The following is a 12,467-nucleotide window of genomic DNA, read 5'->3' as shown; positions in this document are numbered from 1 at the left end:
GAAAGGGAGACTGCCGGGACTGCCCTGCAGCCTGGCACGGGTCATGGTTTTGCTCCCATGCCACCAATGTCAGAATAACATGAAGCTGGACCGAGCAAGGCGTGAAAAGCCCGAGGAGTGTGCACAAACCCCTGTCCCATTTGGTGTAGCTGAAACCTCGAACGACGGAGAAATGGGGCAGGCGCTAGAGGAGGGCTCTTGAACCTTCACATCATTTGGCATGGTCTGAAGTGGGCAATATGGCCCGTCCCTTCGTGAACACCTCTTTTAGTGGCACGTATAAGGCTAGTGGCATCCTCAAAGCTTTTTAACAAGAATTGAGACAGTTCGGGTGGGTTTTTTTTGTGTGATACAGTCACTGTTTTCTGCCTGCATGTGTAATTCCTGTTTGACTCAAAAGAAAAAAAAAAAGGGAAGAAAAACAGCCCTAAACTGAAAGCATGGAGGGTCCATGCACTTGCAGATACTGCTCAAGGAAAGGGAATATCTTTTGCTATCATCTTTACAGTTGTCTGAATCACCTGCTATTCTAGTGACTAATTCATGACATCCTCGAGATGTTTGTGTCACATCTGGAAATTACACTCATGCTGCGCCTACCTAAACAGAAGACACTCATATGTATGTTTGTGTATATATGTATATGTTTTTGATTTTTTTTCCCAGCTGTGACTCTCCTGTGCCAGTAGCTGATAACAGCCATGTCAGCCCAAAAGGACAGATGGGTTTTTTCCTTCTCTTTCCTGCTTTTCTGTGCTTCCTCCATCCCGACGCAGGGAAGTGCGAGGCTGCTGCAGGAGCTGAGCCCCCAGGAGTATTTCAGTAGCTTGCAAGCCGGCAGAGCATCCCTGGCTTATTTCAGCCATAATGGTATGTTTTTAACAGTATGCATTTACATCAGCCTGGATTTTCAGCAAAGGCTCATGTGAGGGTGTGTGTGAAAGTGGAACAATGAAGAGGCAATTCTTGAGCTTTTTAAACCCAAAGGGATTTTGAAGAGCTGGTCGACCTCAGCTGGCAAATCTGTGTTTGCACAGCCCTGCGGGCTCCTGACACGCAGGGACATCTTGGGGTGGGATCTTTCCTGGCTGGTGTCCCCAGGCACACTTCTTCAAGCCTCTTCATTAATTTTCTGGATTATTTTCTGGACGTACCATGGAATAGAAACCCAGCCTGGTGAGGAGTTGTCTCCTCAAAGGGGCTGGGTTTCTCTTCTATGGTATCTCTCTGGGAAAGGGGGGTCCCTTGCATACAGGGGAACTAAGGGCTGTCAAGAATTACAGGGAGATCCTTGGCCTTGCCTTTCTTATTCTGCTCCTTCATGACCCCCAGGTATGGTTTCCTAAAGACATCGGCGTGGGCTGAGACACCAACACAGCTCCCACGTCAGCACAGGAAGATGGGCAGTCTGTGGGCATTTGTGTTGTTGCCCATAGTTAGTTTTGTTTCAGTAAATACCTTACTTTTTGAGTAAGAGCAAGACCATATTGCGTCAAGCACTGTCTCAGTGCGTGGCAGGAGGATGCTTTTGTCTGTGAGGACTAGCAGCCCAGCCCAGTAGCACCCATCTGACAAAACCAGTCCCAGTCCCTCTGCCTTCCCCAGCCAGCTCCCAGCACCTCCACCGGCAGCACGCCACGGCTCCCTGTTTGCCCTGCTCAGGTCTGCTCAGATGTCCCGGGGATGTTTGCACGGGGACCTTAGCATGCTGTTGCCATGCCAGAGCACAGACAGTGCTTGCCCTGAAGGCACTCTCATCTGCCGCATCCGTAAGGGGAAGGGATGGAAACCAGGGGTTTTTTTATGTTTCAGTTTCTCCTGGTGCCCAGCCCTTCTTGGAGCAGATTGAGAACTCGGCCGAGGCCCTCCAGGACTATGGCATTTCGGTGGTGAAGGTAAATGGGGACGAGGAGTGGGAGAGGTTGTTTCTGCAGATTATTTCTGCAGGGCTTCCTGCAGGGTGGACAGAGCTTCTCTCCACCCACCTTGGGGACTGACAGCAGTGGGATCCCGCAAGAAAGCAGGTTTTGGCAAACCAGGGCATCCCATTTTATCCCTTGCCCTGGCTTTACATCTACTGCTTGTGGGTTGTGTTACACCTTCTGCCTGTGGGACATGGGCAAGTTCCTGTGTCCCAGAGAGGCTCAGCGTCGTGCCTGTGTCTCCAAACACAGAGAGCGAAGCAGAGGACTGGCAGCCCTGAGCTGCTCCTGGCCTCCCAGTTCAGTCTCAGCAGATGAACCTGTGCTCTTTGATTTGCATTCATGGATTGAAGGAACATTCAGCTACTCACATTTTCCCAGCAGATTAGTCTTTTTCATGGGCAACCCCACGTACCAGGCTTAGGGGGCTGATCTAATCTGGCCTCCCAGCAGCTGCAGGGGGTGCGTGGAGTTGCCTGGTCGTTGCTGTGCATCCATGGGCATGGCACAAGGAAGAGTACGATCCCCGGTGTGCTGCGCAGGAGGGCACCAGCCCGCTCGTCTCACTCAGGAGGTGGGACTTGCCCGACTCCTTCCACGGCTCCCTCCTGCCAGCTCAAACTGCGAAGAATGATGGATGGGGTCGGTTCACTTCTTTTCAATTCAGTGCAATCAATATTTCATATAAAGGGGTTTTTAGCTGAAACTTTATGCAGATTTAGATGAGGGAATTACAGATTCAGGCAAGTGTAATTAGATTATAAGAAGTGCTTATATATATGTGTGTATGCATTTAATTTCCTCCAGATACAGGCTGAGTTTAATAAGCAAGCATCGATCTGTCACTTTGAATATGCCGGGCAGATCATAAGATCCCTTGATCACGTCTGACCCAATTCAAGGCAAGCTGAGCTGGAGAACTGAAGTACAAACTCCAATTCCCAGCTCTGGACTCCATTTTATTGTATTTTCTCTCCCAGCAGGTTTGGAAAGGCTGTATTTACACCCTTGAATGGAAGAAAGCTATAGTGCTGTATGTTTGTAGTCATTTGTGGAGCTGAATGTCTAATTACGTGCTTTCAATGTCTAGGTTAATTGTCCCAAAGAGGATGTCTCAAGATACTGTGGAAAAGAGAATGCATTAAGGAAAGCCTACCTGTTCAGGTAAGGGGGATTTTCTGGGCACCACACTGTGATTGTTTTCCAGTGCAAACGTTTGGAGGAAACGCTGTCAGCAGTCAGAAAGATGTCTGCATAGGAAGAGAGGAGCCATGAGGACAACAGTGACATACAGAGTTTGGCGAGAATTACCCCCAGAAGTCCAATACACGTAAAGTAGATGCTTTGTCCTCAGTGTGAAACCTCCCATCCTGCCCCACATTCCTTTGAGCAGCAGGGCTGTGCTGCTACCTGAAACCATGAGAGAAATCCTCCATCAGTGTTCTTCTCTCCTTGTGGCCTCCCACCACCAGGTCTTTACATTCAATCGACTAGATTTGGATCTAGTCCTAGAATGAAACACACTTTGGTGCTCTTCCTGTTGGTGTGGTTAGCTCATCTGCCCTGGATGAGAAGGTTTAGCTCTTGGTCTCTCCATGGGTTGTCAGCTGGAAGCTTCTCCATGTATCAGCTCAGTTCTCATTGACTGTTGTCCAAGACCCACAGAAACATTTCCTCTGGTGGTGAGGGTTTATAGGGTGATGCTTGGTATGTAAAGACCTTCTGTCAGTCTGTGCTAGGCTTCTCATCCACAGTCCCCAGAAGCTGAATGAAATGGCAGTGACAGAGGTGACTTCACTAAAAGAACATTGCCTGGACACCTGGTCCTATGAAATCCCCAAATTCAATCCTGACATTTTCTTTCCAGCCATACCTGCCAGCAGATATCTGAGTGAAAATTAATTTAGTACATGTAGCTAATCTTTCATAGTTTCTTTGGTGATACTCTTTCTTCCCTCCCCAGGGGTAACATGTTGATCAGAGAGTTCCCCACCGATGCCTTGTTTGATGTGAACTCCATTGTTGCTAATGTTTTGTTGTAAGTACAGACCAGATTCATCTCCGTGAAATCATTTACTTTCCATTTTCACTTGTTGATATAAAGTTTTGCATAAATACAAACCCCACATATTCCAGAGGCTGATCTCAGCCAAGCAGAAGGCTGCTTCTCCTTCGGTATGGTTTGACCCTGTTAAATCTATGTCCTTGAGATGACTCACCAACACACATCTGGGCAGTTGTGTTTGGCTGTGAATCTTCAATCTGTCAGCCAGAAGCTGGAATTTTACCTTGTTTTTCCCATCACAGTTATGTGGGTGCAGATTTACTCTTGAAAGAAAGCAGTTGCTAATGACTTTTCTGACTCCTCAGTGCCCTGCTCTTTAATGAAGTTAAATACGTTGAAACACTGGCAGATCTTCAGAACATTGAAAATGCGTTGAAAGGGAGGTCGAACATGGTCTTTGCCTACGTACCAGCTACTGGGACAGCAGGTATTAACACTCAATTTTTCATCTTTGCTCTCCTCCCAGAGCCTTTTTTACTACGGTGCAAGGGAACTGGGTTTCTGACCCAAAATCCTGCAAATGGAGGATCAAGGAAACCCGAGAGGGCCACCTAATCACAAGTTCTCCACCTCTGTCTGTCTTGCTGTGTTTCCAAAGGGATCAGCTGCACCAGAAAAGTTTTGCTGGGAGCACACAAACTTTCAGAGATGGACTTGAGAGGGAGAGCAAGCCAGCGGTTACTGTCTTAATAAATAAATAAACCCATTGGCAGTATGGTTATGCAGTAGAATGGGTTCACTTACACCACCTGTGTGTTTACTGGGATCAGCAACTGGGTTCAGCTCCAGTTGCTCAGTTACCTTCATAGTTCTTCTTTAGACAGCTGTGACTTTTTACTGAGAGTTTCTGAAAGCCTGAGCCTTGATGTTTACAACTGGGAAAGATGGGAGATCTGGAGGGAGCTGAGATGAGTTGGTCTTGCCTTTCTCTTTCCAGAGCACAGAGCTGTGATGGAGGCAGCTTTTGTCTATGGGACCATCCACCAGTTTGTTCTGACAACGGAGGCAACGCTGTTGAAAGACACCGGGTATGGCCAAACACGCACACACACCACGGAGAGCTGCTCCCCTGCACTTTTTGCTCTCCCCTTGGTTTCTCAGATTCCCAGGTCAAGTCTGGGATGGTATTAGGACGTTACGTCAGGGACAGTCAGATCTGTTTCGCTTTTCCAAAACCAGCTACTGCTTGTGTTCCTGTACTTGGACTAGCCATGCCATTTGTGATTGTTCATTGAATGGGATTTTATAGGAGAAGAGCCCACTGTCTCCTTTCCATAGCTGACTGATCAAACCTCAGCCGTGGGTTTTCAGGGGGGCTGATATAGCTGATGTTACAGCCTTGTGCTTTTCTGAGCAAGTCTGGCCAGCTGAGAAGGGTAAGAACTGCTATAGTGGGTCAGAGCAAAGCCCACCCAGCTCCGTGCCTTATTTCTGCAGTGGCCATAGGTGCTTACCAAGGGGTTGAAGGAATGGATGTGTGTTGCCTGCAGCCTCCCATCTTCTGGCAGTCAGAGGTTTCAGGACTCTCAGAGATGGGAGCTGAACCTGTATCATGGTGTTAACAGCCACCAGAATTTTTTAAATGCATTTTTACTTTTCATCTCCGCAACTTCTGGCAGGAGAGAGTTCTGCAGTTCAGCTGCATGAGACACTGCTCTCTGGAGTGTTGCATTTGGGACTTCCCACCCGATGGCTTCATTGAAGCTGGCCAGCTCAGGCAATCTCCTTCCCACGCAGGAGGATCTGCGTTAGAAGGGCAGATCCTTCAACGCGATTTGCTGCTGATGTGACCTACTGCAGTCAGGAAACCGAGAGGGAGGAAGGTGGGAATATCACACAGCATGTTGCATCTTCAGCAAAGCGTTTGTACAACGATTTGCCTGCTTTCACAGGTGACACCAGGGCAGGAAGCAAAGCTGTCCTTCCCCGAGGTGTCATCCCGTCCTTGCAGGATCATCATCAGGAATAGCATTTTGTGGCTGCCACTAGATGGCACGGTTGTCATTTGGACAGAAATTGGCTTCATTCTGCTTTAAGCAGAGAGGACACCAGCAGGCCATCTCCTTAGCTGATGAAATGGTGGTAGCTTCACCAACATGAATAGTTTTCAGCCAACCGGGATGGCAGGCTTTGAGGTCTTAATACTACACTCTGCTCTTCCACAGAGAGATTTTAAAACTCTTTACAAATAAGGTGATCCCTATTTTAGAGGTGGGGAATGGGTGCGTAAGAAAAGAAATGTGACCTTCCAAAGCTGACGTACAGGCTAACACCAGTGATGGTGTCAGAGCAGGAACCACTAACCAGGGAACCATCCAGGGAACTCGATCTCACTGCTTCCTTTGGTGCTGCCAAAACCAATGCTGTTCGAAAGGTGGAATATTCCTTATACAGTCTGTAAGATGTCATCAGTGAGGTAAAAGACATGAGGAAAGCTGTACTTCAGCTGTACTTCCTCCTCCGGCCAGGGTCTCCACTGCAGTGGCATGGCTGGTCCCACTGAGAAAAGCTTCATTTGTGTCCTTCTTGAGCCAAATATTCTGGGATTGAGGTCATTTACACCCGGTGAGCCAGGGTTTTTATTAGATGTTCAGCACAATTCTGAAAAGCGCCTGGACACAATTGTGCCTGTCAGTATTAGGGCTCTTGAAGAGGTTCCACAAGCCTGCCAACCCTGAACTTAAGGATCATCTGCCTGTAAAATGTGTCAGCAAACATGGTCATTCTGTCAGGGCGTTTTAAAACCCGGCGGTGGATGCCTAGCTCAGCATGGTTTTTGTTTTCTCTCTCACAGAAATGATAAGTCTGATGTGTCATCTGCTCGGCTGTTCTTCTGCCACTGCCAGCGGGCCACGGACTTGGGGCAGCCCTGCAGGAGGACAGCCATGGGGCAGACTCTGACGATGCTCAACATCCACAGGCACCTCAAGCTCATGGGGGCTCCTCTGGTGGTATGACTGGGGAAGAGGAGCCACTTGGGCTGCGCAGCGTGAGGGCAGCTGGGGTGGATGTGAGGATGAGGGAGGTGTGAGTGGAGGGCAAGGCTGAGCATGAGAATCTGCCCTTTCCCCAGAAGTTAACGACAAAGCTCCCAGGTTGGGTCCAAGCAAGGAACAGGCATGGGGCTGGACAGGAGCGACACTCCATTGCGCTGCTCAGCTTGCTTAGACCTTTCCAGGGAGCCCTGGCACCAGTGTATTCTCCTCTAGTTGTCTGTAAACACTGTGAGTGGGAACGGGGTGGAGGTGCCCCTTGGACTTCACTGGGACATATAGAATAGAATAGAATAGAACAGAACAGAATATTTCAGTTGGAAGGGACCTACAACGATCATCTAGCCCAACTGCCTGACCACTTCAGGGCTGAACAAAAGTTAAAGCAAATTGTTAAGGGCATTGTCCAAATGCCTCTTAAACACTGACAGGCTTGGGGCATCGACCACCTCTCTAGGAAGCCTGTTCCAGAGTTTGACCACCCTCTTAGTAAAGAAATGCTTCCTAATGTCCAGTCTAAACCTCCCCTGGTGCAGCTTTGAACCATTCCCACGCATCCTATCCCTGAATACCAGGGAGAAGAGATCAGCACCTCCCTCTCGCCGTCCTCTCCTCAGGAAGCTGTAGAGCCATGAGGTCACCCCTCAGCCTCCTTTTCTCCAAACTAGACAAACCCAAAGTCCTTAGCCACTCCTCTAGGCTCCCCACAGGAGGCTCAGCACCCTGGGGAGTTCGATATCAGTCATTCATGCCTTGGTGAGCGCAAGGGGCAGGAGGCTCCCTCCTATCTCCCCTTCCCATCGGGCAGTGAACTTCAGCAAGCCTCCAGTTCCCACTGGTGACATCTCTGCCCAGCCGAAAGGACAGGTAGATGAGCTGAAAGTGCCTCCTTCAGCCAGCCTCCTGGGTTAGGCGCGTGGAGGGAAGACACTTCGTTAAGCAGCTCCGTGCTGTCATGAAGCAGCATGTCCAAGGCAGGAAGGGAGAGGATGCCAGCTCTTGCATGTTGCGGCCGGGGTTTTCAAACTACTCTGGGGAATGGATGCCAGATAAATAAAAATTAATGGAGATTTGACATCTGGCGTTGCTAAGTCACAAAGAACATGCTTAATAAAGCCCAGGTTTTTAACAGGGAGGGTCATGACAGGTTGGAACAGTTTAACCGGGGTTGTATGGGTTCAGCTTCGATGGATGTTTTAGAATCGGGGTTGGAGGCTTTTTCTTGAGGGTATCCTTATTTCTGTGGCTGGGGAACACATGGGGGCTTGGGCTGTGCGGGAGAAGAGCTGAGGTACCTTCAACAGTGTGAAGATGTGCTGCAGTATAACCACGTCTCTTCTCCAGACAGAGGTTGCTGAGGACCCAGAGAAGGTTTCCACCGTTCACTTACAGCTTGGGCTACCACTTGTGTTCATCTTTAGCCAGAAAGAGACTTACGAGGCTGACAGGAGGACAGCAGAGTTTGTGGCCTGGCAGCTCTTGGGGAAAGCAGGAGTTGCCCTTTTGTCCAGGTATTTGCTCTCAGGTGTTTTGGGGTTCTCCTTGCTTTTTGTGGTGTTTCGGAGCTCGGTTACCCCACCATCAGGATGATAGTCAGTGGGCTTACTGAGATTTGTGTGAGAGGCAGTAAAACTAGGTTATATCCTGCGAGAGGATGTCACATTTAAGGACTTCTCCAGAATCAGATTAGGCTGGTGTCAGACTGGCTGAAAGAGTAGAAATGTTTGAGTCTCTTGCTGACTTAGACGTGGAAAAACAGTCAGACTCAGAGAGATTTTGGAGAAGAAACTTAGCACAGATGGAAGGCTTGTATTTTGTCCTCAAATTAAGGGCAGAAGGAGATCCAGTAAAGGAGGTGGACTGTGGGCGCTGGGTGCTGGGATGTGGCAGGGATCTCTGCTCAGTAAGTGGTGCCTCCTCAGTTAACGAGGGCTCTCTGAGTTAGACCTTGTTCCCCAGGAGGACAGGAGACACGCTTGTGGCTGGCTATAGGGCAGCTGTGCTGTGGAGATCTGTTGGCTTCCTCTGCGGTTGACTACTGGTTGCTTATCTCTGCTCCATGGGCTCAGGAGTAGCCTGCGTACAGCAGACTGGCTTGTGTTTGCAAATGCTTCCATGATGTCTTGCCAAAGAAGGTGTAGCCCTGTAGGCATGGTTGCACGGCCTTTGGGGATGTCTGCTGGCAGCCGTGAAGATGGGAGGAGGTAGAGGAAGGATGGGTGTGGGCTCTCTTCTTCCAGCTTTCTGTCACCATGGTACCTCCCTGTGTGGAGGCACTTCTTCGCTGTATTTACTCATGAACTGAAGTCCACCAGCAGATCAGCTGCACTGGGATGTGGCTACCAGTGCGTGGGCAAAGACCCGAATCACAGAAAGGGAATCCAAGCCCCGTGCAAAATAGGCATTTTATGCTGCATACGTGGTGTCAGTCCCACCAGAAGGTCACTTGGAGCCTATTTCTCCACCACGGATGCTGATTCTGGGTTCCTGCAAGTTCTCTGGGGCACTGAAGCACAACTCCATGAGGACGTGGTACTGCTGAGAGAGGTGGGCTTGCCAGCCAGGCAGGCTGAATGGAGGGGGTGACCTTGCACATCACACCATTTAATGTTCACTTTGTGTTTTGGAAGGGACCTCGTAGACTTGAATGTTCTGCTCCGGTCAAACGTCGCTCTCAAGACACCAGAGGAGGTTAGATGCTGGATTTCTTTATTGTCCTATTCCTTATTTTCCTATCTAGGCACGGTGCTCTTGAGAGGTGTTGGGGTGTTTCTCGCCTCCGTTGTTATCTGGCAGCCTTCCCAAGCAGCTCAAGGGGAAGTGTCTTTCCCTAGATGCATGCCTGTATTTGGAACTGAGTTTGGTACTGCAGAGCAATTGTGCCTGCTTACAGGAGACAAAAGAAAGTGTTTATTTTGGGTTCAAAACGTAGGGTGACATCTCCGTTACACCTTAAGTTCAACGCAAGGTTGTGAACTACCTAAGGTAGTAGTCCAAGTGCAAATTCCTCAGAGATGTGGATTTCTAAAGGCCCTTGGCGCCTTAGGAAAGGCGTTCAAAAGATGGGAGAGGAAATGAGTGTGAAACTAAGAGCAAACTAAGAGCAAACAACCAAAGGTCTGTGCTGAACTGATGTAACCAAATGCCTCTGGCAGTGATCTGGGAAAAGGGCCGGGTGTAAGTTAAATGAGGTTGATGAAGATGAGCTAAGCTCTGGAGGGACCTGACCCAGCTTGTGAGGCAAGATGGAATTCAGCGCCGACAAATGCCAGGGAGCACACTTTGCCCCAGATTACCTGAACTGTCGCACTTGTGATTGCAAAGATACAGGATCAGACCTGAAACTGAGTGTCCCCTGAGGGCTTCCTCTGCCCTGGTGAGAGATGTGCATGTTGTGTTTCTCCTCTTAGAGCCAATGGGAGGTGCCAGCAGTTCGTCGTTTCTCTCAGTTCATTATAAAATTCATTTTCTCTGAAGTGCCTTTCGCTGAGACAGTGCCAGAACTGGTTTTAAGCCGACAAGGTCTCATTTCTGAGAAATACATTTTGCTCTTTTCTTTCCCTGGGTTGGCAGCCCATGTACGCTCGGGAGCACTCTTCTTTGTTGAGCTCCATGAAACAAAGGATTTTTTGGGCCAGTTTCCCGGGCTGTGATGGGCTGCTCTGACCCAGCGTCACCCCTCTGGAGCGGGGACAGCCAAGTGGACCCATTCTTCTTCACTGTTTGGCCACAGGGCTTTTTCTCGCAGTGGTGGATCTATGTTAAGATGCTGGGAGGTAGAGCGAGTGTTCACTTTCAGCACAGGATCCCACATACCCACAATTTCTTCCTGGCAAGGAAAAATCGGTCTGGAGTGAGAAAAACTCAAGTGCAGGTGAAATTGGGTCAAAGAAACACACCCCAGAAGCTCCCCTGTTTGGCAGCTTTAGGAATCTGTTGACATACCCCAAAAGTAAGGAGTGGGGTGATGGTGCCCCATCAGCCTTGAGTTTGGTTTTTGGACAAAATAGGCAGAGGGTGATGTTTCACTCCCACTGATTTATTCTGTTTTCTTTAGGGAGTGCCAATCAAATATCTGGTCTTGGAAGACACTGATGAAGTTATAACCCTGGTGGAAGATAAGAACAAAGTCGAACAAATCCAGGAGGATGAGGAGGAGGATGAGGAAGACGAGGATGAAAAAGAGAATAACAATCAAGGTGTGCAACTAAACAGTGAAAAGCTGATTGTCATCAGATAGGACATGCAGTCAGCATCTGCTAGAGACAGCAAGCATATGTTAGAGCATTAGAGAACACTTTAGCAAATCCAAGGCAAACCATCACAGTCACATCACCGTGATACAAAGTGGCTCTTTTATTCTCTGCAGATCACTGGAGTTTTGTGACAGACAGGCATAATGTTTAGGGGAAACCCCAGGGAAGAAAATCAGCAGCTGTTAGAGGAACAGTTGCAGAGGTGGTATATGAGGGAGAGGGGTGTTTCTACTTGAATGCATCCACCTTCAGAGACGTGAGAGTTTAAAGTGCACCCAACGCTGTCTCCTCTTCAAGCATCAGACAAAGTGCCTCAGAATTATCAGTCCCTTTGGAAAGGTTTGAGACATGTTTTTCTAAGAGCTGTTGCAGACTTGCCTTCCCCAGGGAGAAAACACTGGCCCTTGCAATGCTTCCTTGAAAACGCATTTGTTTTCCATACAAAATTGATTTTGTTTTCCAAAAAAAGTGGTGCAGGATTCTAGAGGAGCCAACATACTTCAAGAATAGTGTTCAAATCAGAGGGCACAACTTCTGTGAGACGGCATAAGTGCATTTCAGTGAGTTTGGGTGTATGTCTGTGCCTGTGCCTCCACTCCCCCATACGAGGCAGTTAGTTACCCCCTGCTGACAGTCACCGTGTCTCTGCTGAGAGGTGCTGGCTTACAAAAACGTGCTGATGGGGTGGCACAGAGGGCTGCAGTTCCCTCTGCCCTGTGTGCCTACCTGTGTTCACGCACGGCTCTGGGTCCCTTGCAGACATTCAGGATGATCAGGTGGTGGAAGCAGTTTCCAGGGATAAGAAGCGAGAGCTGCCCCTGGAACAGATCCTTGTCCTGACAGAGGAGACCTTCCACTCTGCCCTCCTGGAGACTGCCCGGACAGTGGTGCTGTTTTATGCCAGCTGTGAGTATGAAATGTGGCCTGGCTGTCCCTTCTCTAAGCTTGTGCTGCTTACCGTGCTTTCTGTAATACGGTGATCCTGTAGACAAGTTTAAACAATAATTAAGTGCCGCGTTCTGCCTCATGGGCCTCCACCCACCCTTAGCAATCAGATTAAATCAGTTCTCATTGACTGATACTATGTGAAGACAGTATCTCTCAGTATAGAAGATATCAATGTTCGTAGGTTTTTAACCTTCATTTTACAGGGAATGTAGGACAAGAGGAGAAATTGTGGTAGCATGGGCTCTTGGGGTAGCCTAGACAACCCAGTTGCTGGCTGCTGCAC

General features: G+C 48.9%; 1 protein-coding gene across 1 annotated transcript in view; it reads left to right on the top strand.

Moving 5' to 3' along the window:
- TXNDC16 (thioredoxin domain containing 16) overlaps nt 1-12,467 on the top strand; it is a 40,326-nt gene that overhangs the window by 4,836 nt on the left and 23,023 nt on the right. The window contains exons 2-11 of the mRNA XM_075150743.1: nt 1,813-1,895; nt 3,013-3,086; nt 3,886-3,960; nt 4,293-4,414; nt 4,925-5,015; nt 6,782-6,938; nt 8,325-8,491; nt 9,611-9,671; nt 11,038-11,179; nt 11,996-12,142. Of these exons, the coding sequence (XP_075006844.1) occupies nt 1,813-1,895; nt 3,013-3,086; nt 3,886-3,960; nt 4,293-4,414; nt 4,925-5,015; nt 6,782-6,938; nt 8,325-8,491; nt 9,611-9,671; nt 11,038-11,179; nt 11,996-12,142 (1,119 nt within the window). The remainder of the gene's footprint in view (nt 1-1,812; nt 1,896-3,012; nt 3,087-3,885; nt 3,961-4,292; nt 4,415-4,924; nt 5,016-6,781; nt 6,939-8,324; nt 8,492-9,610; nt 9,672-11,037; nt 11,180-11,995; nt 12,143-12,467) is intronic.

Source organism: Calonectris borealis, chromosome 5 (genome assembly GCF_964195595.1).
Source record: "Calonectris borealis chromosome 5, bCalBor7.hap1.2, whole genome shotgun sequence".
NCBI classification, from domain to species: Eukaryota; Metazoa; Chordata; class Aves; order Procellariiformes; family Procellariidae; genus Calonectris; species Calonectris borealis.
This window is presented reverse-complemented; position numbering and strand designations above follow the sequence as displayed.